Genomic DNA, 22,923 nt, shown 5'->3' on the forward strand with positions numbered 1-22,923 from the left:
GATTCTCAGGCTTGCTGCAGGGCCCAGGAATGACAGAATCAGGGATGACACCCAAGATTTGCATCTACATTCTTCCTAAACCAGAGCCCACTCCCAGCCGGGTGCTGTGGAAGCCAGATAGACCTGAGTGCCCATCCCTAAGAGTAGCCTGAGTCTGAGACAAGCTGCACCCTGGTGCATGAAAGCCTCTGGGGAGTCCTGTGGCAGAGGGAGAAGTTCAGCACCAGAGTGTAACCACAGAGCTGACCCTTCTTCCTTCAGCTCACCCTGAGCTGGGTGAGGACACCAGGAGGGGCCACAATCAGCCTGGAAGGGATCCGGTATTCTCAGATGGCTTTGTCCTTCACCCAGGGACCCTTGAGTGGGGGACCCTCTGGCTCCTGCCCTCTGAGTGAACCTGAACTCCACCATCTCCGGGTCTGACACTGAGGGTGGGAACTGCTGCTGCCCCACCCCGCACAGTCCCCAAAAGTACATACTTGGCAAATCCAATGAAATCTTCGTGGTTTGTGTTGATGTAGGACTGCTCGATGTCGATCAGAAGAAGAATCTGGGGAAAGAGGAAGTCACTATGAAGACAGAATCCAGGGGAGCAAGGAGGGGCAGCAGGCAGATGCTTCCCACACTTGGCAGCAGGGGGCGCAGAGCCAGCAGGGCTCCCAGGCCGGAGCCCAGCTCCAGCTCCGGCTCTGGCTCCCAGGGAGTCTCCAGCACAGGGAGTCTCTACTGGGGCTGGAGTCTCGGAGGGTCAGCCTCCAACGGGCTTTGTGACCTTGGACCTCATGCTCCCAAGCTGTGGAATGAGATCCAGAATAATTGCCTGTCTCCTTTCCTGCCACATAAACTGACAACTTCCAAAGTCTGCAAATTTTAAAACAGATGTCTTTTGGGGCACATTATTTGGCCTGCCACAGCTTTTCATTGTTTTGTCCCCTTCTTTTTCTTTTGCACCGTACTGAGGATAGAACCCGGTGTCTTGTACATGATAGTCAAGTGCCCTACCACTGAATGACACCCCGAACCAGGGTACCTCATTTAGTGTGCAAAGACTTCAGACAAGATCCTGGCACGTTAGTAGTGCCACCTTGAAACTGAAGAGCTCTCTCTCTCTCTCTCTTTCTCTCTCGCATATACATGCACATGTTTAATGTACATACCACGCTGTAAAACACATACACACATACATAGAACAAGTGAAAAAGCAGAAGGGCAAAAGGGTAACAATAGTTGATTCTAAATAAAGAATACACAAGTAGCTGGGCATGGTGATGCACACCTGAAATTCCAGCAATTGAGAGGCAGAGGCGTGAGGATTGCTATGAGTTTGAGGCCAGGCTGGGCTACATAGTGAATTCAAGGCCAAGCTGAACTACATAGAGAGAGACCCTGTCTCAAAACAAAACAAACAAACCAACAGGTGTTCTATTATTTTTGCAACCTTTCTCCTCGTTTTAAAGTGGGAATAAAATGTTAAAAAAAAAACCCAGCAAAAAGCGCCATAGTAATCTGGCAACACGAGAGTATGAAAATGCAACTCTTGAAGATGGAGGCCTCCACACCCCACGTGCAGCCAGGACAGGTGCAGCCTGGGGCACTGGCCAGCCCTGCACATGCGCTCATTGCTCAAACCCTGCCGGCCTCTCCTCAGCCGTTGGCCCAGGGCAAGGCTCGTCAGTGAAAACCACGGCTCAGACAGCTCTTTGGCCCAGTGCCCATTAAGAACAGGCTGGACTGAAGGGCAGCAACTCTGGTGCCCCCAACTAGGCCCCCATTGGCCCCGGGCCAGTCACCTGTGCCCCTGTGTACTCCATGCTGAAACGGGGCCAAGCAGGAAACTTTCAGGCTGACTGGAAAGTGTCAGAAGGAGCCCCCCCGAGGCTGGATCTTAGAGGCCTCAGTCTTGTTACCCCACGGCGCTTGATCAATCCTGGCACTAGGGCAGCAGGGACTGTGTGCATGCTAGGCAAGCACTCTACCACTGACCCGCACCTCCAGTCCACCACAATGAATCATGATGAATTTGAGAGTCACAATGCTGTATGGATCTGTCAAAGTTTACAGAACAGAGCCAGCTGTGGCGGTGCACACCCATAATCGCAGCTCTCTGGAAGGCTTAGACAGGAGGGTCTCAAATTGAAGCACAGCCTGGGCAAATAAGCAACTTAATGAGACCTTGACTCCAAATAAAAAATAAAAAGGGCTGAGGATGGAGCTCAGCGGGAAGGCCTTGGGTTCAATCCCCAGCACCATAAAATAAACAAAACTCATTAAAACTTGATAGCACATAAATTATATCTGTGAAAGAAGAAAATGGGCTGGCCCAGTGTAATGACCCATGTCTGTAATCCCAGCGCTTGGGAAGCTGAGGAAGGAGGACTGCCTGGGCTCCATAGTGAGTTCAAGGCCGGCCTGAACTACATAGTGAGACTCTGTCTCAAAAATAACAAAAACAAAACAAAACAACAAAACAAACAACAAAGAAGATAAGGAGCCAATACCTGGTCCTTGGTCCTCCCCTCTCGCTCCCGGATGTATGTGGTGACGATTCGCTCTGTCTCCTCTCGCAACCGGGGGTAGGAGCAGAGCTGGGGAACAAGAAGAGGAGAAGCGTTGTTGGGAGCCATGTAAACCACATGAATGGAAAATGTAGGGGGACAGACATGAGGGGCCCCCAATCCAACTCTGCTCCTGTGTCACAGCCACTTGGCCAGGAGACAAGAACAGGGTGGTGAGGATGGAGCGGAGAAGGTGCCCACACACACATGCAAAGGGTGGCTTTGCAAGCCAGCAACCAAAGGGTGGAGAATGGCAGAGGAAGCAAGTGTACGGCGTCTGCCACACGAGGGTCCCGCAGCCCCCTCCCACCCCGAGCTGGGTGAAGGCGGGACCCCCAAGGCCCCCCACCAAGCTTGGAGTGTGTAGCACCTGCTCCAGGACGCCAGGGTAGCATCTGCATCATTGGCCTCGGGGGAACCCCCTTGCTGGAAACCACTCCCAACAGCAGCATCTTTGGCCGACAGCCCCCACCTCCCCACTCTGACATGCAGCGGTGACTGAGCCCAAGCACTCGTGGGGGAGTCACATCATCTGCAGTCTGAGTTCAGCCCACAGTGGGGGAAAATGAACTGGATGGTTAAGTTGTTCATCAAAACCTCAACAACACAGGTCCACGTGTTGATGTGTTTCACTGCTTGGTGACAGCGGGGAAATTGCTTTTCTCTAAGGGACCCAGCAGACCAGGTGTGGTGGGGCACACCTGTAATCCTAGCACTCTGGGAGCCTGAGGCAGGAGGATCACAAGTTCAAGTCCAGCCTGGCCAACTTAGTAACTAAGCAAGATTGTGTCTCAAAAAATAAAAAATGGCTGGGGATGTAGCTCAGTGCAAAGGCCATGGGTTCAATCCCCAGTTTCAGAAAATAAATACATATAAAAATAAGGGATCCTTAGGGCCAGGGATTTAGCTCAGTGGTTCTACTACTGCCTGCCTTGCAAGCGCAAGGTCCCAGAGTTTGATCCCTGGTACCAAAAAACAAAAAGGGACCCACAATGCTTCATACATGCAATGCATCTGGCAATGTTAAAGACTTTCTGTCTCCAGCGGTACCCAAAACTACAAAGGTGGGGACGCATGGGTGACATGAACCCCCACCCTGTTCCGTCTTTGTTGATGCAAAGCTGAGATGTTGAGGTCCACAGAAGGGGGTGCTCCCCGAGGCAAAATCTTCCAGATGCTTGGGTTCAGACTCACAAATGGAGGGGTGCAGATGGGGAGACAAATGCAGAGACGATGGGAACCAAACCTGTTACCTTCTCGGCACACTTTTTAATGACCGTGGCCAGCTCTGAGACCACGAGGTCAACACACTTGAGGCTTGGCTCTTTGAGTTTTACAATCTGTTTTTTCACAATGGCTTCAAAGGCCATGTCCGGGGTGAAGAGCCCCGTCCTGGGTCATGCGGAGGGTGGGACGAGGTAGGAAGATACCCAGGGACAGTGCAGGCCACACACCCGGGACAGGAGACAGAGAGAGAAGAAATGAGAATCAGCTGGTTAGTCCATGCGCAGAGGAGCCTGAGCCCACATTTGCCCCCGAAGCTGCTTCGGATCGGAGGCCGGGAGTGGCAGGGCTGCGTCTGGGGTTCGTCAGAGATGTGCTATGGGACGCTGTCTTCCTCTGGACAGCTAAGGTCTTGATTGGTCACATCCGTGACAATGGGCTCCAGGGTGATGACAGGCAAGCTATCTGGGTTGGTCTGTTCCCCTCCCTTTTCCAATCGAAGAAGCTTAAGCAGCAAATGGGGGCTTGGCCAGACAAGGTCAGAAGTCTCGAGCAGAAACTGCCTGCCAACTCAGAGCACCAGGGACGCCACGGTCGCGCAAGCACAGACGCCCAACTGGAAGCACTTCCGCTGCTTGGCCAAGCTCACTGCCCTGGGAAACAGGACCTGGTGGAGGAGCCTGGCACATCCCGCCAGGGTAGAGGCAGTCGCCTGGGAATGGTGGCACACAGGCACTTGTCACCAGGCGGATGGAGGATGGGCCGGCTGGGGCAGGGAGGATGGCAGCATGGGGTGCAGGGGACTTGGCAGGGCCACTGAGGGCCACTCATTATGCTGCTGGCATTCCAGCCTTTCCCAGTGCCGTGGGGACAGAAAAGTGGCTGCCTCCAGGGAAGCCCGAGGACACCAGGCATTTGTCAAGAAGGGGTGACAGCCAGGGAGCTTTGGGGGCTTGGCCTCCAGCAGCGGACGCAGGCTCCCTCTCTGCTTCCCATAAGTCAGCAAAGCGACAGCCCGATTCCACCAAACACATGCTAGGCCTGGTGTCGGGGTCCCAGGGCGGCCGTGCACCTGGCTGGCCAGTTCCAGAGGCCCAGCATCCCCAGGGGGTGGTGCAGGCTCACTTGCTTCTGTCCCCAGCTCTGAAAAGAGGCCACAATCTTGGACATTGAGGTAGCCTGGATGCTGGGCGGCCCTGGGGGCCTGACACCAAACCCTCTTCCCCCCGATTCCACAAGGCCAGGAGGCACTGCCAAGGGTCTGATACCTTACTGGTACACTGCCTAACTGTATTGATTAGCTCCTGGATAACCAGGTCCACACATTTCAGACAGGGCTCTTTCAGCTTCACCACCTGCTTTTTCACAATGGCCTCGAACGCCAAGTCCGGGGTGAAAAGCCCAGTCCTAAAACCGCCCCGACCCAGGGGCAAGGAAGATAAGTCAGAAAGAAACACAGTAGGTCAGCCATTTTCCAGACACCAGCTTTTCTCAGGGGCGGGGGCCTGAGTCCACCAGAGGACCTTGTGGAGATGAAGACTGCATGACTGGAGTGACTTCCTTTGTCGGAATAAGGAGGGGACCTGATCTGGGGACAAACCTGACTCAGCTCTGCCCCCTCCCACCCGCAGCAGATCTGCAGCAAGTTCAGTTTTCCTGGTGAGCTGGGTTTACCTGGGGCCCAGGGACTTCCTGTGGCCTGTGACACAGCCACAAGGGACCACAACACGCCTGTCCTCAATGCCCTTGGAGATCCCAAGGGGAGGCTTCTAGCTATGGGAAAACTTCAACACCTCCCAGTCGGGGAGCTCAGAGTAGGGGCAGGCTGGCTGGAGGGTGGCCCTGTGCAGGTAGGGGACCCCAAATGGTGACTCCCCCAGGGGAACTTGCCTGACTCCATGGATGTTCTTAATGGCATAGCTGATCTCCCGTCTTAAGTCCTTCTCATCAAACTCCATCTGAGAAGAGATGAGGCATAGGGCTGGGAATTTAGCTCAGTGGTTCTGGTGCCTGCCTCACAAGCACAAGTTCCTGAGTTCGATCCCCCGTACCAAAAAAAAAAAAAGAGATGAGGCAGACACATTCGAGGGGGCATGCGGGGAGGCTACAGCCTATGTGCGCTTGAATTCATGGGGCAGAGTATTTACCAGGTCAAAACCAAGAAGAAAAAGGTAAAACCACCAGTTTCAGCAAAGAAGCTGTGAAACTAGCATGCGTTGCCTGTATGGATCAAGGGCCTGTTGACAATGCACCTACGCCATCACCTGTGAGTTCTGATCATGAGATTCATCATGAGAAGTTAATGAGAGAGAGAGAGACAGAGACAGAGACAGAGACAGAGACAGAGGGAGAGAGAGGGAGCGAGCTGGGTGTGGTCATGTACACCTATAATGCCGGCTACCTGAGGGTGAGGCAGGAAGATCACAAGATTAAGACTTGCCTGGACCTCACAATGATACCATTTCTCAAACAAGGAAGGAAGAAAGAAGGAAAAGAAAAAAGAAAACAGAAAGTTCCAGAGCTGACATTTCCACAAGCATCATGGCAGAGCTATCTACAGATACACTACACACAGGTACAATTTCATACCAGAGAGTGTGTGAATTATTGCCCTTCTTACAGAATGAAGTTATTATATCATCTATACACGGCGCCACCAACACACCAAGGATGCTTTCCTGTGTGAGTTTACCTCCATTTTCTTTTCTTTTTGGCAGTACTGGGAATTGAATCCAGGGCCTTCACACTGAGCTATATCCCCAGCCCTTTCTTCTTTTTGTTCTGAGACAGGCTCTCATTACACTGCTAAGCTGCTCAGGCTGGGCTAGAACCTGTGACCCTCCTGCCTCAGCCTTCCAGGGCGCTGGGCTTCTAGGTATGCACCCTCATCCCTAGCTAACTGTACCTCTATTTTCTTTTTTTTTTTGGTACTGGGGATCGAACTCAGGACCTTGCGCTTATGAGACAGGCCGTGGCACCACTGAGCTAAATCCCCGGCCCCTCCTTTAGTTGACTGAGAATACCTAATACAGTGTAACGCTACAGGGACAGTTGTCACACTGTACTGTTTAGGGGAAAATTACAAGAAAGGACTGTTCGACATGGCACATATTTTTCTTTTCTCATTATTTCTGATCTGCAGTTGGTTGAATTCATGGATGCAAAACTTGTGGATTTGCAGGGCTGATGACATTTTGCAAAGAACATAGGTTTTGCCAGAGGAAGAAAACATAATTTTCACAGTTTCACCCAGAGCCTCTGAGCTTCGCTCTCTGGGCAGAAAACCCCAGGATACCCAGGCAAAGACCTGTAACCCCAGCTCTCTTGTAGGCTGAGGCAGGAGGATTGTGAATTTGAACTCAGCCCAGGCAAGTTCACAAGACCTTCTCAATCAATCAATCAACAAATGGGCTGGAGATGGAGCTCAGTTCAGAGGCCCTGGGTTCAATCCCTAGTATTGAAAAAACAACAAAGTCCCGGCCAAGCAGGAGGCGCCTGACCAGAGACAGTGGCTACCTTCACCAGCTCGAAGGGAAAGCGCTCGTGGAAGATGCGGTTGATACGGGCGCCCCCCGAGAGCTCCAGCGTGTCCACTTGGTCTCCAGAGCCCTCAATCCTCTTCTCAAAGTCTACCCCAAATTGCTGGACCATCCTGGGAGGAAGAAGAGAGCATGAGGGTCAAGGCAGAGGTATCTACCCAGCCCCAGAGTCAGGCTCTGAACGGGCTGCGGCTTCCTTTCCTTCTGTCATTTTTATTTTTATTTTTTTGAGATGACTGGCCTCATCTGAGGCGGCAATTACTGCTCGGAGTCTGTGGGTGACCCTGTGATGTCGCAGGTGTGCAAACTGCCCCCAGCTCAACTTAATGTGCTGGAAAGTGGGGTCAAAAGGCAGCTCTCAGGGGCTGGGGATTTAGCTCAATGGTTCTGAGTCCAATCCCCGGCACCAAAAAAAGAAAAAAAAAAAAGAAAAAAACCCGGCAGCTCCTGCCTGCAACTCGAGGTCTTCTGGAGGCTCCTGTCCTCCCAGCCTGCTCTGGCAGGGTCTCACTAAGTTGTTCAAGCTCACCTTGAACTTTTGATCCTTCTGCCTCAGCCTCCCAAGTGGCTGGGATTATAGGTGTGCACCACCAACCCTGAATTTTCACTATACATATTCCTGTATTTTCTGTCTTGTTGTCCCCCTTCCCCTCTTCCTGAGCATCCTGGGGACAGGGACAGACACCTGTCCTGTTCACTGTGACAACCCTGGTGCTCGGCACAGGTGGGATGAGGACCCGCGCGGGAACCCCGAGGCTGGCAGATGACAGGGCCACACATACTGCAGCAGGGCTTTGGTTTTGCGCGTGGGGTCGTCGGGCCGGAAGTTCTTGTACTCCTCCACCTCCTTCTCCAGGGACAGCAGCTGGCTCTGCAGCTTGCTGCGCAGGTTGGGCAATGACTCCCGGATGTGGTTGGTCAGTTGCTGTGGGGACAGATGGGAGGTGAGACAGGGCAGCACGGGCAGGAGGCTGAGGCCACCCTGAGCCCTGCTCACTCCACAGCCCGGAGCGACAGTGACAGAAGGGCCCTGCACACACATGGGCACTCTTACAGCAGGGCAAGGAGAGGTGGCAGGCCCGGGGTCCCAAGGAGCAAGGCACTGTGGAGAGAGGCTCACAGGGTCCCCTGCAGGTGCGGGCAGGCAGGGAGGTGTGCAAACTGTCCCCAGCAGCTGTTTGCAAGGACGAGGTAGCGAGGTCTGTGTGGGGACCTGAAAGACCTGACTCAGGCAGTGTACTGGCCGGCAGACTGGTGATGGGTCACTGGGGCAAAGCACTAGGCTGGCACGGAGACAGCAAGAGCTCCCTGGGCAGTGGGGAAGGGAGAATGGGGAGCGCTTTGTCTGAGTGGCCAGGTTTGCATCTGCAGGGAAGACAGACTCTGGAGAGGCAAAGAGGGTGCTGCTCTCCACTGGCTGGGAGGAGCAGGCTTCCTGCAGTCCCTTCTGCTCTATGCTTCTACTTTGATTTTATTATTTTTTCATGAGGCTGAGGATGGAACCCAGGGCCTGGTGCACTCAAAGCCTGTGCTCCACTGTGAGCAGCACCCCAGGGTCTCAGCCTACTGGAAAAGCAGGAGTCTCCTGCTCCCTGTGGGCACAGGGAGCCAGCACTGCTTGCAGGGATGAGATGAGCCTGAGTGTGCAGACAGGAAGCAGTGGGAAGTTATCTCTGTCCAGGGCAGGGGAGAAAAGGGAAGGAAGGGGAGGGAAGGCAAGAAAGAAGGGAGAAGGGAAGGAGGAGGAGGAGCAGGGAAGGAAGAGGAAGAACAGAAGGAGAATAAAAAGAGATGGAAGGAGGGAAACAGTAGGAGTGGGAACGAAAGGGGAAAGAAAGGAAAAGGAGAGAGGGAGGGAAGGAAGAGAAAGAAAAGAAAAGAGGGACAGGAAGAGGACAGAAGGGGAGGGGAAGGTGGGGAGGGAAGGGGGCTGTACAGTACACAGAGGCATCCACTTCTCCAGTGTCTCAAGAAGGAAGCCTAGAAAAAGGTGACAAAGGCCACCTCTGGGGAAGGGACAGCACACCCATCTGGAGAGGGAGGAAAGAGGACATGCATTTGTTTGGGGCCAGATGATGTTTTCTGACTGCCTTTCTAGCAGGGCTCACGGCCTCCAAGGGGCTCCTTCCCTTCTTGCCTTCCTCCCCTAGCGCCTGCGGGCTTCCGGTCCTTCAGAGCCCCACCCAGGGGACGCTGGGGTCCCTCTCACTTCCCTCTTCCCCGCAGCAACTCCCCACCCAGCTCACACCTGCTCCCCGCTTATTTATCCAGGCTTGGTTTCCCGCCTGTCTCCCCAATCAGAATCCAGGCTTCCTGCTCTCGCCGTGCCACTGTCACCCAGTTTGGGCATCAGGGAAGGAAGGAAGGACTTTCATGTGTCCACTCTGAGGCCCCCATCCTGGCAGCCGCCAGAGCATAGCCGGGGAGACATCAGGTGGGGAACAACCCTGGCTGGGCAAAGCGGGGAGGTGACGAAGGCCAGGCTGGGCGCCAGCCACTACATGACACTGCACAATCCCACACCAGGGCCTGGCCCACGGGAACCCGCACACCTGCGTGATGTTATCACCCAAGGCCCTACATTGACTGGGAGCTTGGGACAGGGCCAGGGGCTCCCAGCGAGGGTGAGGAAGGCTCCCCATGGATGGGGCTCCCTGAGATCCCTCTGTGCAAAACAAGCAAGAGGGGTGGGGATCGGGACTGTGTCCCTTTTGATAAAGAAGAAGGGGAACTTCTCAAAGTCCTTCCTGCTTTTGTGGACAGAAAGGAACTCAGGCTGGGGCAGGCTGGTAATGAGAGGGGTTTGTGGGAGATAGGGCATGCCCCCACCAGGCACCCCTACTTACGACTCCCCCAGCATGTACTACAGGAAGCGGGATAGGACATCAGGGAGCTCTCTGCCATTCTAGGCCTAGGATGCAAGGCTCCTAGCGATGGGCAGGAGGACAGGGTCTTGAACAGTGGGCCAGGGCCACCAACTCAGAGCCTGGACCGGGGTAGGACCCTCCAGGGTCAACCACAGAGGCCTCCCACTTAGCTATTTTTATTTATTTATTTACTTACTTGCTACCAGGGATAGAACTCAGGACCTTGTGCTTTCGAGGCAGGCGGTGGCACCACTGAGCTAAATCCCCGGCCCCCACTTAGCTGTTGGCCACCCAGCCTTGGTTCAGCCTAGGTGACCTTTAACCAAGGCCACCAATCCCAGGGGCCATCTGCAAACTTCTGGGCATATAACTGAATAATTACAACTGAAATTAAAATCATAGTAATAAAAATAGCAATACTAAAAATAGTCACAGTACCAACATACTGAAGACGCACTCTTCACCAGTCTTGGAATTAAATGCACTTTTTAAATTTTTTGAGACAGGGTCTCATTATGTACTCCAGCCTGCCCTTGAACTCACTATGGAGCACAGGCTGACCTCAAACTCTTGGTGATTCTCCTGCCTCAGCCTCCCAAGGGCTAGGATTATAGGCATGCACCCCCACACATCTTTAAATGCACTTATGGGAGTAGTGAAAATAGATTGAACCCATTTTGGTAACACAATTGATGCTCAAGACTGAGGACAGCCCAATGTGGATGAAAGCTGTTGTGCAGTGACCAGCCTGCTCCACCGCACACGGCAGCCCCAGGTCTTTGCCGTACCTGATTCAGGGTCTTCTGCAAATGTGGGGTGCCCATGCGGTCGGCCATGTGCCGGTACGCAGGGTGGGAGAGGAAGAACTTCCTCTCGGCCGCCAGCGCCGCACGGATGTCCTTCTTCCCCTCAATGTCCTTCTGACTGCGGTTCACCACGCCGATATAGCCTGCAGGGAGAGAGAGAGTCAGGGCGGGGGCCATGGCAGGAAGGCCAGGCCTGTCCCTGTTGGACCTGGCCAGGAGCTGGGCCACAAGGCAGCACCACAGGCGGCAACGCAAATGCGGAGAAGGCAGCTGGGCAAAGCGAGGTCAGGTGCGGAAGAGAGCACATGGAGGCCATGAGGGGAGACAGAAGGAAGTGACATGGAAGAGAAAGTCAGAAACAGGTATAGGGGCTTGGGTGCAGCTCAGTGGTGAGTGCTGGCCCAGGAGGCATGAGGACCTGGGTTCCATACCCAACACCACAGAAATAAATGAATAATAAGGCCAGGTATGATGACCCTGCTTTAATCCCAGCTACTCGGGAGGCTGAGGCAGGAGGACTTCAAGTTCAAATCCTGGCTGGGTGACTTCATAACTTAGCAAGATCTTATCTAAAAAGAAAAAAAGGGCTGAGGCTATAGCTCATTGTTCCATCCTAGTGCCACACACACACACACACACACACACACTCACAAATACTCACACAAAAGTGCCAGAAGAGCCAGGACTGTTGGATGAGGATGTCAGGAGGCAAGAGGCAGAGGAGGCCTGTGCCATGCGCTCTCAAGCCCTGCCGGGGACCCCAGATGCCGAGAGCCCCCAGGCTCAGGGGGAGCCCCAAGGGGCTTGGTGGAGCTGGGCCAAGTGGCTGTGGAGAGCATGGGTTGAGGAGGGCCAGCTTCCTCTTCAGGCCCAGCCTCCATGGGCCACAGTGCCCCTCCCCACCCCTATCTGCACCACCCTGAGCTCCTTCCCTTCTCATGGAGGCCACCACACTACTCCAGGTCTCAGTGATGCTGCAGGTGGGGAAGGTGACAACCCAGGCCTGAAGTTTGCCCCAGACCTATTCCAGGCACCCAGGCAGCAAGTGTCACAAGCAAAGGAAAAAGTCAAGGTGACACGGACAGCCACAGAGACAGGCAGGTGACACAACAGAGGGTGAACCCTGGGGAAGGAGAGGTCTGGACAAAGACCTAGGTGGCTCTCAGCCCTGGCACCCAACAGACAAGGACTGTGACAGCCTTTGGGCCCCTGTGAGGAAGTTGCCAGAACCTTCTAGAATCTTCTGGAGGACTAGTTCCCTGCCATGTGGAAATGCCCGGAAACATGCAAGTGAGTCACGAGGTGGCACAGTGCTGGAGCTCTGGGGCTCAGAATCAAGTCTGGCTGCTCCCTAGCTCTGGGAGTAGATCCACTCTCTCTGTGCCTCAGTTTCTTCCTCTATATAATAGGCAGGAAAACAGAGCCCCTTTGTAGCATTGCTGATTAAATGGGTTCTTAAACACTAAGCTTAAAACACTATCTGGTACATAACACACTTAATAAACTTTTACTGTTCTCGCGTTCAAAATAAAAAAAGTAACTAGCCAGGTGTGGTACTGTACACCTATCACACCAGCACTCTGGGAGCCTGAGGCAGGAGTATTGCAAGTTTTAGCCCAGCCTAGGTTAACTCAGCAACTTAGGGAGACCCTGTCTAAAAATATAAAAAGGGCTATGGATGTAGCTCAGTGTGAAGGGGTTCGTTCCATCCTTAGTATTGCAAATAATAGCAATAGTAGTAGTAGTAGTAGTAGTAGTAGTAGTAGCAGTAATAAAATCATCAGGAAGAAAATAACAGTAGTTGATGAGGATATTTGGGGATCTGGTATTAGCTACGTGTGGCAACCAGAGGCCGGACCCCACGCCCACAAAGGCTCCTTGGCAACCTTCCTCTCTATTTCTGGAGTGTCTGGAAATGTTCAAAATAGAAAGAAGTAAAAAAAACTAATACAAGGGGGCTGCTGTGCGTGTCAGTGGTAGATCACTTGCGTCCCTAACACACAAACAATAAAGGCACAGTGCCCACTGTCCTCCCGGCCCCGGCCCCTGCCGGGCCCCACCTCTCCGCAAGGGCAGCAGCTTGTTCTCCAGGACGTCCCTGGCATCGGTGCCCTCGTCCATCAGGTCGAGCTTGGTGATGACGCCGATGGTCCGCAGGCCTGAAAGAGCGGAGACCGCGGTGTCATGAGGGGGGCTGTCGTGAGGGTGGCTGCCCAGGCTCAACGCACCCTGGCCTTGCCCCTGCCCCTGCCAGGCTGTGTAGATCGGGAAAGCCACCATGTCTCCTGCCTGGACCCTGTTTCCCAAGGGACCCATGAAGACAGACAGGACCCTGGAATCCCTCCTGTCCCCAGGACCCAGGACGTCCTTATGGCTGAGCCTGGCACTGGCGGATCAATCTGAGCACAGGATGTCACATGTGAGGGGACACAGGGCATGCCAGTTTGGGCACCAAGGGGGTAACACCTGGGCCTTGCAGGACCCCACCTGTTCCCATTCCACGGGGAGAGCATGGGCTGGCACTGGAGAGGGCAAGGGGGCCACAGGCATAAAGAGCCACCACACTGGTGGCTGGCAGAAGGGGCGAGGGCATCACGATGAAGGGAGGTAGCTGAGGAGGGGCCTGGGGCGTCGACTCCAAGGGATCTTAAGAGCAGGTTCACGAGGCCTGAAAGAGCCAAGTGTCCAGAACAAAGCCCTGGGTAAGTCACTAAGGGCCCAACACCAAGTGACACTCACGGTCACAATGGCATCAAACAGGGAGGAGTGCATACGTACATGCAACAGAAAAGTAAGATCTTTAAAAAATGAAAATTTAAAATGGGCGTGGTGGTGCACACCTGTAATCCCAGCACTCTGGAGGCTGAGGCAGGAGGATTGCTGAGAGTTGGGAGGCCAGCCTGGGCTACACAGTGAGTTCAAGGCCAGCCTAGAATATACAGTGAGACCCTGTCTCAAAAAGCAATCAAACAGGGCCGGGGATTTAGCTCAGTGGTTTTGCCGCCTGCTGCGCAAGCAAGTGCAAGGTCCTGAGTTCCATCCTCGGTACCAAACAAACAAACAAACAAACATAACAAAAGATGGGCATGGTGCCACATGCCTGTAATTCTACCACTCTGGGAGGCTGAGGCAGGAGGATCACCAGTTCTAGCCCAGCCTGGGGAACCCTGTCTCAAAATAAAAAAGGGATTGCGGGGGGGGGGGGGGGGCCGGGGATTTAGCTCAGTGGTTCCAGCTCCTGCCTTGCAACTGCAAGGCCCCGCCTTCTCACTGGCGCCCCTGGGCGGACCTCTCGTGCTATTTATTATTATCTCCCTTTCTTGAGCGTCAGCCTCAGCCTGTTGCTCGTGTGCCCTGCTGGACCTCCAAAGCCCAGATCCAGCCTGGCGTGCAGTGAGCACTTAACTCGGTCCTAAGTGGCCACCTGAGAAGGCAGACTCTGGTATGCCTGGTCACGGCCGCTGTGGCCACCTCTGCCCACCTCTGCCCACCTCTGCCCTACCGCCTGGCTGGCTTGCTAACCTATCCCTCTCCTGCACTGTCAGTCAGGCCGCTGAGCAGCGTGTGGAGATCACCATGTGGAGATCACGGGCCGGCCCTCGTGGCGGCCTGCAGCTGGGACTGCTGTTCCCATTGTGACCCAGGGTGACTACTTGTCGGGCAGGATGAGCAACTTTCAGGGGGGCATCACAACTCATGCCTGTGCCCTTCAAGAGCTAAGGTTATAGCTGGGTCTTTTTTATTTATTTATTTTTAATTTTTGATACTGGGGATCAAACTCAGGACCTTGCACTTGCAAGTCTTATTTTTTTGAGAAAGGGTCTTGCTATGTAGTTCAGGCTAGCCTCAAATTTGTAGAGATCCTCCTGCCTCAGCCTCCCAAGTGCTGAGATTACAGAGTGCTAGGCTTACAGGCTTATGCTACCATGCCTGGTTGCCCTACAGCCTCCTGAGGGCAGAGTCCCTGAGGGGACAAGAGGCCTGCCTGCTTGTTTTTCTTGATCATTTTCAAACAGTTTCAGGCCTACAACCATGGCCTAGACTAGTGGTGGCGAAACTATGGCACGCGCATGGTGCAGCAGGCTGTTTGTATCAATGAAAGCTCTAAAAGGTTTGCCATCTCTGGCCTGGGCCCTCTAAAGCTGAGGCTAAATCAACCTTTTTATCAGTTGATGACCCCAGGCATTTGTCACAGTGGCAGACAGCTGCCTGACACTGCACACTGGTCCCCTCCTCTGTGCTGGCACAGGGGGCACCACTGCCTGAGGAGGGGTGGCCAACTGCCCCAAGTGGCCTTCCCGAGGATTCCCTGCTCCTCAGGAGAAAGCAGGGCCAGAGAGAGCAGGCCAGTGCCCAGGTCCCGCTGGTTACCTTGGGGGTCGACCTCCTTGGCCAGCTTGAGGGCGTCGGAGTTGGCCAAGTCCATGTTGGCGGGCGTCACAGCCAGGATCAGGCTGCTCTCCCGGCTGATGAACTGCAGGATCATGTCCTTGATCTGGTACTCGATGTCTGGGGGCTGGTCCCCCACGGGCACCTTGGTGATGCCCGGGAGGTCAATGAGGGTCAAGTTCAGCACTGAGGGGAATCAGAGGGAAGGTGGTTAGAGCCCCACGGAGACCCCACCCATCCTGGGAAGATCCAAGATGCTGCCTCGAGTCCTTGCTGGGCCACACCTTTTGCCTTTCTTTTCCCTTCCTTTGTTCCTTTATTGTGGGATTGGAGGTCAAATTTCGTTGTTGTTGTTTTGGTTTTTATTTTTGGTACCAGGGATCAAACTCAGGATCCTGCACTTCTGAAGCAGAGGCAGTGTCACTGAGCTAAATTCCCAGCCCTTTTGGAGGTCAAATTCAGGGGCACTCTACTACTCAGTTACATCTTCCGCCCTTTTTTATTTTTTGAATCAGGGTGCCGCTATGTTGCCCAGGTGGGACTAGAACTTGCAATCCTCCTGCCTCAGCTTCCCAGGGTGCTAGGATGACAGGTGTGCACCACTGAAGCCAGCACCTCACACATGCTAGGTGAGTGCTCTACCACCAGGCCACATCCTCAACCCCTTTGCTCCAGTAACCCCTCTGCTAGGATCCCAGTCAGAAACACCCTGCACCTTCTCTATTCCAGTGTCACAGACCCTGTATTTTACAAATGGCTAAATTCTAGCCCATCCATCCATCCATTCGGCCAATGCCAAGGAAGCATTAGAAGCAAAATGATGGTGCTTTGACAAGAAATATACTCTGAATCCAGGCATGCCTGTAATCCTAGCACTTAGGATGCTGAGGCAGGAGGATTGCCATGAACTCAAGGCCAACCGGGGCTACATAGAGAGACCCTGTCTCAAAAAAACAAAAAACTACTACTCTGAGACAGTCACACATACACAAAAGGAGGAATAAATGGTTTCTGTGGTATGCCACAATTTTACTAACAGTGGTGATGTACACATATATGATACATACATGCATACTGCAGGGCACAGAGGTGCATGCCTGTAATCCCAGCACTTGGGAGGCTGAGGCAGGAGGATGGCCACAAGCATGAGACTGCCTGGGCTACATAGAGAGGCCTTGTCTCAAACAAACAAAAAAGCCCCCCACAATCTGAGGTAGCAAGCCGGGCCTCTGGATTAGAGGCTATAGATACCCGCAGGCTGCTGTTAGAATGCAGTTTTAAAGTTGAGACCTTTTGCAGAAAAGTCTGGTTTCTGGCTCGTTTTTCTTTTTGGTGGTGCTCAGGATGGAACCCAGGGTCATACATGCTAGGCAAGCACTCTACCACTGAGTTACAGCCCAGCTGCCTGCTTGCTTACTATCTTCCATCCCTTCTCTTTCCTTTTTTTTTTTTTGCAATGGACATGGAACCCAAGGTCTTCATACTGAACTACATCCTCAACCCTTTTTAAAATTTTTAATTTAAAGACAGGCTCTCACTAAGTAAGTTTCCTAGGTTGCATTCCCATTTGTGATCCTCCTGCCTCAGCCTCCCAAAGTGCTGGGATTACAGGATTGTAATCACCATGCGTGGTGTCATCATTTCTTACTTTGTGACAGGGTCTTGCTAACTCCTAGGCTGGCCTTGAACTTGTGACCCTCCTGGTGCAGCCTCCCAGGTGGCTGGGTTTCCAGGTGTGCGCTATGGCATCTGGCTCTGGACCGGAAGACCTAGTGTTTCACACGAAGGTGCTGTCCTTTTTTCTAAGCTGCACCCACAGTCCAGCGCTGCCCTTTTTCACAGGGCCACACACGAGCCACTTGCCCCAGTCGCTGGTCAGCCATGCTGGCAAGGGCTGTTTTTTGTAGAGTTCTGTGCCTGTGCCCAGAGGAGGATAATGCGCATGCTCTGTGAGCGGGAAGCCCCTGGGCAGCCAACTTGCCTCTCCCCTACTCCTGCCTCCGAAGGCTACCTACCATGTGGCGAGTAGACCCGCAGGTTGATGGGCACTGGGGAGATGCCTTTGTTGGTCCCCGTGACTCGGTCTGTCTCCGCTTCGATCTCCTGCCGGACTTCATCAAAGTCTGTAAACTTTTTGGACTTGCAGTGCAGAAACTCGGCATATTCTGTAAATCAAGGGAAGATGTTTAAAATGAGGAGAAACATGGGGCGGGGATTTAGCTCAGTGGTTTCGCCGCCTGCTGCGCAAGTGCAAGGACCCCAGTTCGATCCCAGCACCGCAAAAAAAAAAAAATTAAAAAAAAAATAAAATAAAATGAGGAGAAACAGTCTTGTCAGGAGTGGGAAACAGTCTGCTTTCTAGAACAAGCATTTTGTCAGGAAAAGAAAGAAAAGAAGCAGCCACAGTCTTTCTTTAGGAATCTAGAAGGCAAGAGAGTCACTCTTGTGACAAGTATTGTGTCCTCCAAAAGGCTCATGTGTTCAGAGGTGGTGCTTTTGGGAGGTGACTGGATCATGGTAGTGCTGTGCTGACAGGGCCTGGGGCCTGCTTGGCAGAAGTGGGTCACTGGAGCTGTGACCTGGTCATGGTGCTTTGGTTTTTTTTTTTGGTACTGGGGATCGAACTCCGGACCTTGCGCTTGCAAAGCAGGCAGTGGAATCACTGAGCTAAATCCATGGCCCCTGGTCATGGTGTTCTTATCCTCAGACCTTTCCTCCTGCTCTGCCTCTTCCTACTCTCTGCTTCCTGGCTGTCATGGCTGTGCACCTTTCCTCCTCAGTGCCCCTCTGCCGTGCTGTTCCTGCCTTGGAGCCAGCTAACCATGGCCTGAACCTCTGAAACCGTGAGCGAATGTATACCACTTCTTCAAGCTGTGTATGTCACCTACTTTTTTATCCTAGCAAGAAAAAGCTGGCTAACACAGCCCCCTTCTGTACCCTGGAGATTCCAAAAGGGAAATAAGTGAAGTATCCTTTATGCAAAATAGCTGGGACCAGAAATGTTGCAACTTTTGGACTTTTTCAGATTTTGAAATATTTCCATATACACAGTGAGCTATCATGGGCAAGTGACCCAAGTCTAAATTCAAAATTCACACTTAGTTACCCATATTGCCTAAAGGCAGTTTTACACAATGTTTTTTGTCTCCCGGTGTTTGAACAGTGACACAGCCACAAGGACCCAGATATGGAAATTCTCAGGGGTGATATCACATTGGCACTCAAGAGGAACATTTCACATTGTGAATGTTCCGATCAGGGATGCTCAACCTATACTGGCAAAGATGCAGCCTGTGGAGGAGAATTCTACAAACTATTGTCATGACTATGAGTCAGAAAAAACATAGCAGGTGGGTGTGACCAGTGCTTATTCTTTTCTTTCTCTTTTTTTTTAAGTGCAGAGTGGGCTGGGGTCGGAACCCAGGGCCCTGCATGTCCTAACCACTGGACTGCACACCCCCAACCCTGTTCTTCTTGCTCACTCACAGACCTGATGAGGAAATGCCAGGCTGTATCACCCAGAGGGGAGGAAGGTGTGTGACAATGACTCTGCTTCGGTTCTGAGAGGCGTCTGAGTCCTGGGTCGTCACTGCAGATCACAGGGGTGTTCATGGGCTTATGTTCTTCCCCAAGATGCCCACAAGCTTTGGGGCACAGGCACCTCTAGTGGCCTCATCAAGGTCCATCTTGATGTCCCTTCTTCACCTCCTGACTGTTTAAGGGAACCCAACCTGGACAGAGGCCCCTCACACACTTTCTGGGGAGGACCTCAAGCAGATGAGGCTCAGGGCTGTCTGAAAGCTGGGCTGAGACCAACAGGAAGGGGAACAGATAAGTGACTGACAAGGCAGCGAGGGTCCTGTTACCGAGTCCCAAAGCACAGAGATGAGACAAAGGAAACGGACTTGTTCACCTTGCAGTGTGGATGCTGAGCAGGCCAGTGTCCACTGAGCAGTTCCCCAACTGTCCAAATGTTTGAACTTTCCTAGTAAAATGTTGGGAAGGGAGCACCCTCATAGCTCAGCGATCACAGGTCCTACAGTGATGCTAAAAAGAAAGGGGAGCCAGGTGGGGTATCTCAGGGCTGTAATCTCAGCACTCTGGGAGGCTGAGGCAGGAGGATCGTGAGTTTGACCCCAGCATGGGCAACTTAGTGAGACCCTGTCTCATAATAAAAATTTAAAGAGGGCCGGGGATGTAGCTCAGTGGTTCTGGCGCCTGCCTCGCAAGCGCAAGGTCCCGAGTTCAATCCCAGGTACCAAAAAAAAAGAAAAGAAAAAGAAAAACTTAAGACAAAAAATAAATAAATAAGGGCTGGGGCTGTAGCTTAGTGCAAAGCCCCAGAACAGAAAAAGAAAAGAAATAAAAAAGGAAGGAGAGAAAGAGGGGGGAAGCAAGTCACAGTGGCAGAGGCCAGAGACTTGCCCAGGGCAGAGATCAAAAGACAGTGCAGCCTGCTGGCAGGTGTGTGTTCTGTGGGGAGACAGACCACTGGGCATCCACCGGGAGGAGACTCGGCCACACAAACAGCACAGCCACCAGCTGGGGCCTCCCAGGAAATCGCAGAGCCAGGGCAGTGGGAAATCTCTATGGGGGGGATGGTGCCGACCCTGTCCCATGCCCAGCCCCAACTCAGGCAGGTTGGGAAAGTGGCTGGGCCCAAACTCAGGGCGGAGCTGGGCCTCAGAACTCTGACAAGCTGGTGGGGTTGTGGCTCTCAAGCCAGGTCCTCGAAAGGGTCCTTGCCTCTGTGCCTTTCTGCTTCAGGGCCAGGGGACTTGAGGGCCTCAAATTGGTACCCCACTGGGGCCCTGGCCACCAAGTGGGGGCCATGAGGACACTGCGGGAAGCTCCAGGGTCCCCTCCCCACCCCACCCTGCTGTCAGCTACCTAGTTCCCAAGGACAGTCATACTCGGGCCTTCATGGGACAAGAGGAAATACTCAGCTGCTCTTCCTGCAGCTGCTACTAAAAATGGACCTCCAACCCCCACAGAATCTCAGCTCTCTTCCGGCTCCAGGCCCTGGAGTTTGCCCTGAGGGAAGCAGTGCAGCCAGCCGCTGGGCCCAGGATGTAGCCTTGCCCTGCTGGCCTCTAGCCCTAGGGGTCTGAGAGGTCTGGTCCTCTTTGCCCTCACTCTCTCCTCCTGCTGTCTCTCCTGGGCAGCCTTCCCTGAGTCCTGCAGCTTGGGCCCCATCCCGGTTTCAGCCAGGGCACGCTGCCCACCACAGCCCCGCAGAGGCCCATGAAGACCGAAGTTATCAGCTCGGTCTGCAGTGAGGCCCCACTCGGTCTCAGCTCCTAATGTGGGAAATGGGCATCCAAGGAGCCTTCATGGGAACACGAGGAATCTACATCTGCATGAGAAACTGGCAGCTGCCAGGGGCTCTACCATCCTCCCAACAGACACGGAGGGAGCCCAGACAGGGCAAGGCACCCTGGTAAGTCGGCCTGCACACACGACCTCCTGCAGGTTCCGTTGGTCCCCTCCTGGTCCCTGCTCTGATGCCCCTACTGATTGGGTTAAAGAGTCACCAGCTCAAAGAATCCATCAGTGGCTATGAGCCAATATCAAGCCACTGTGCCACTGCCAGCCCTGCCCGTCCCGGTCCCCACTGGCCATTGTACCCCTCCCTCCCTGGCCACAGAGTTTCCAGGTAACAAAGCCAGTTCTCCTGGTCCTGGGCCAGTGCTGACCAGCACTCCCAGTGCAGACCTGCACACCAAGCTGGGTGCGTTCCTTCTGGGGCAGCCAGGGCAGAAAGGGGGACCCCAGGCCCTGGTCCAGCAGCTGCACTGCCAACCCTTGGGCTCCTCGACAGCCCCTTCACTTGGGGTTCAGTGTTTATGATAAAGGGGTGCTTTCCAGGAAGCACTTCTGCCTCCCTCTAGGCCCATGTGGAAGCGGGAGTGGGAACAAGGGCCAGATCTGGATGATTGTTCTCCCAGTGGGTGGCACACAGTAGCTGTTTAACAAATGCACACAGAATAGCCTATTTATTACAAAGGAGTCTCAGTCCTGGCCGGGAATTTCCAGCCCTGAGAGGACAAGATGCCTGAGACCCCCAGTGGGTCCCACTGCTCTAACATGGCCACTCCCCACCTTCCCCAGGCCAGGTAGCCCAGGGCACAAGGAAGCAGGGCCTGAAGAGGTCCCAGTCCCACAAGGACCCTAGGGCATGTGCCTAGTGGCCTTTCCCGGAAGTTGCAAAAAGTCAAGTTTCCACTGGGAAACCTGTTGCTAGAAAAAACAAACAAACATCTACCTTCAGTGCAGGCCCACAGGCTCAGGGAGGGTGGGTCAGGCACCCAGAACAGGATTTTGGAAAGTGATGGGGAAACAGAGAGAGACAAGTGGGGCCTGGCATGGTGGTACATGCCTGTAATCCTATTAGCAGGAGACTGAGACAGGAGGACCCCCAGTCTGGACAGCATAGTGAGACTCTGTCTCAAGAAACAAGAGAGGTAGGAGTGCACTGGCATGCATAGCCCAAGAGCTGAGCCACAAACAGCTCGGGCTTCTAGCCCATCACTTACTGCCTCAGTTTCTCTGTAATGCTGGTTTCTCGGTGAAGCCCACGGCAGGTTCAGAGTGAGACTGGCAGGGCACCAGGGTCTCAGCTCGTTACGCACAGAGGCCCTGCCCTGGTGCCTGCCGTCTTCCCTGCTCCCAACCTGGCAAAGGGCAACACTTGCCAGGCTGGCTCTTCAGGCCCCAATCCAGCACCGCGACAGCCACGCCCAGTCTCGAACGACCTGGAGCCCAGACATGCTTGAGGGACCCTGAGACCCGACACTCAATAAGGAGCTATTCTCCTGGGACTTCTCAGGGCTGTTAGCCCGAGGTGACAGCATGAAGGCCACTTCCCCTTCCTGTTTGGCTCTCGAGCTGCCTCTGACCTGGGACAAGCAGTGACCACATCCTGGCTGGCCCCACTGCCTCGGGAAAGGTGACGATGTCTGCTGCTGGTATGGGGACCAGCAAGCACCCAGACTTCCTGGAGGCTGGCTCCAGGCTGTCTTGTCTCAAGAGAGCCCAGAAGGCAGGGAAATGACTAGGGGCACCCAGGGGGATCCAAGGCTTTAACCCAACCCCTGAAGATGGAGCTGTCAGGTTTCTAGGAAGAGCCTTCCCCAGCAGGGCTCCCTGGGAGAAGATGCTGGATAAAGTGCTGATAACTCCACCTGCTGATTTTTTCTTTTTTTTCTGAGACAGGAGGTCTTGGTATGTTGCCCAGGCTGGTCCTGACGTCCCAGGCTCAAGCAATCCTTTTGCCTCAGCCTTCAGGGCAGCTGGGACTACAAGTCTGTGCTGCCACATGGGGCTTAACCCTACCCACTTTCCACACACAGGTTGTGCTGCTGGGGCACCAATGGGGGCCAGGCCCCAGGTTGGGCACCAGGTGACAGCAGCAGAGTGGACCAGCACTCCTGCCCTGTGCGCTGCCATCCCAGTGGGGAGAGACCATGGCAAATACACCAGGACAGCACAGGACAGGACAGGGAGGAAGGACGGGGCAGGCAGGGTGTTCCAGGCAGGGACA

General features: G+C 53.8%; 1 protein-coding gene across 14 annotated transcripts in view; it reads right to left on the reverse strand.

Annotated features, from left to right (window-relative positions):
- Dnm2 (dynamin 2) overlaps window positions 1–22,923 on the reverse strand; it is a 69,974-nt gene that overhangs the window by 18,594 nt on the left and 28,457 nt on the right. For 9 of the 14 annotated variants that reach the window (XM_087201618.1, XM_087201616.1, XM_004865538.4 and 6 more), the window contains exons 3-12: window positions 17,396–17,545; window positions 15,363–15,566; window positions 13,052–13,150; window positions 10,974–11,134; window positions 8,101–8,243; window positions 7,296–7,431; window positions 5,670–5,737; window positions 5,048–5,186; window positions 2,499–2,585; window positions 480–550 (exon numbers count right to left, since the gene is read on the reverse strand). In XM_087201618.1, coding sequence (XP_087057744.1) covers window positions 480–550; window positions 2,499–2,585; window positions 5,048–5,186; window positions 5,670–5,737; window positions 7,296–7,431; window positions 8,101–8,243; window positions 10,974–11,134; window positions 13,052–13,150; window positions 15,363–15,566; window positions 17,396–17,545 — 1,258 coding nt within the window. Of the gene's footprint in view, window positions 1–479; window positions 551–2,498; window positions 2,586–3,808; window positions 3,948–5,047; window positions 5,187–5,669; window positions 5,738–7,295; window positions 7,432–8,100; window positions 8,244–10,973; window positions 11,135–13,051; window positions 13,151–15,362; window positions 15,567–17,395; window positions 17,546–22,923 lie in introns of all 14 variants that reach the window. The other 5 variants (XM_087201619.1, XM_004865537.4, XM_004865533.4 and 2 more) reach the window with 1 other exon arrangement.

The sequence above is a fragment of the Heterocephalus glaber genome, unplaced genomic scaffold (assembly GCF_053883595.1).
Source record: "Heterocephalus glaber isolate CG9 unplaced genomic scaffold, H.glaber_assembly_v1.0 deba00001760, whole genome shotgun sequence".
NCBI classification, from domain to species: domain Eukaryota; kingdom Metazoa; phylum Chordata; class Mammalia; order Rodentia; family Bathyergidae; genus Heterocephalus; species Heterocephalus glaber.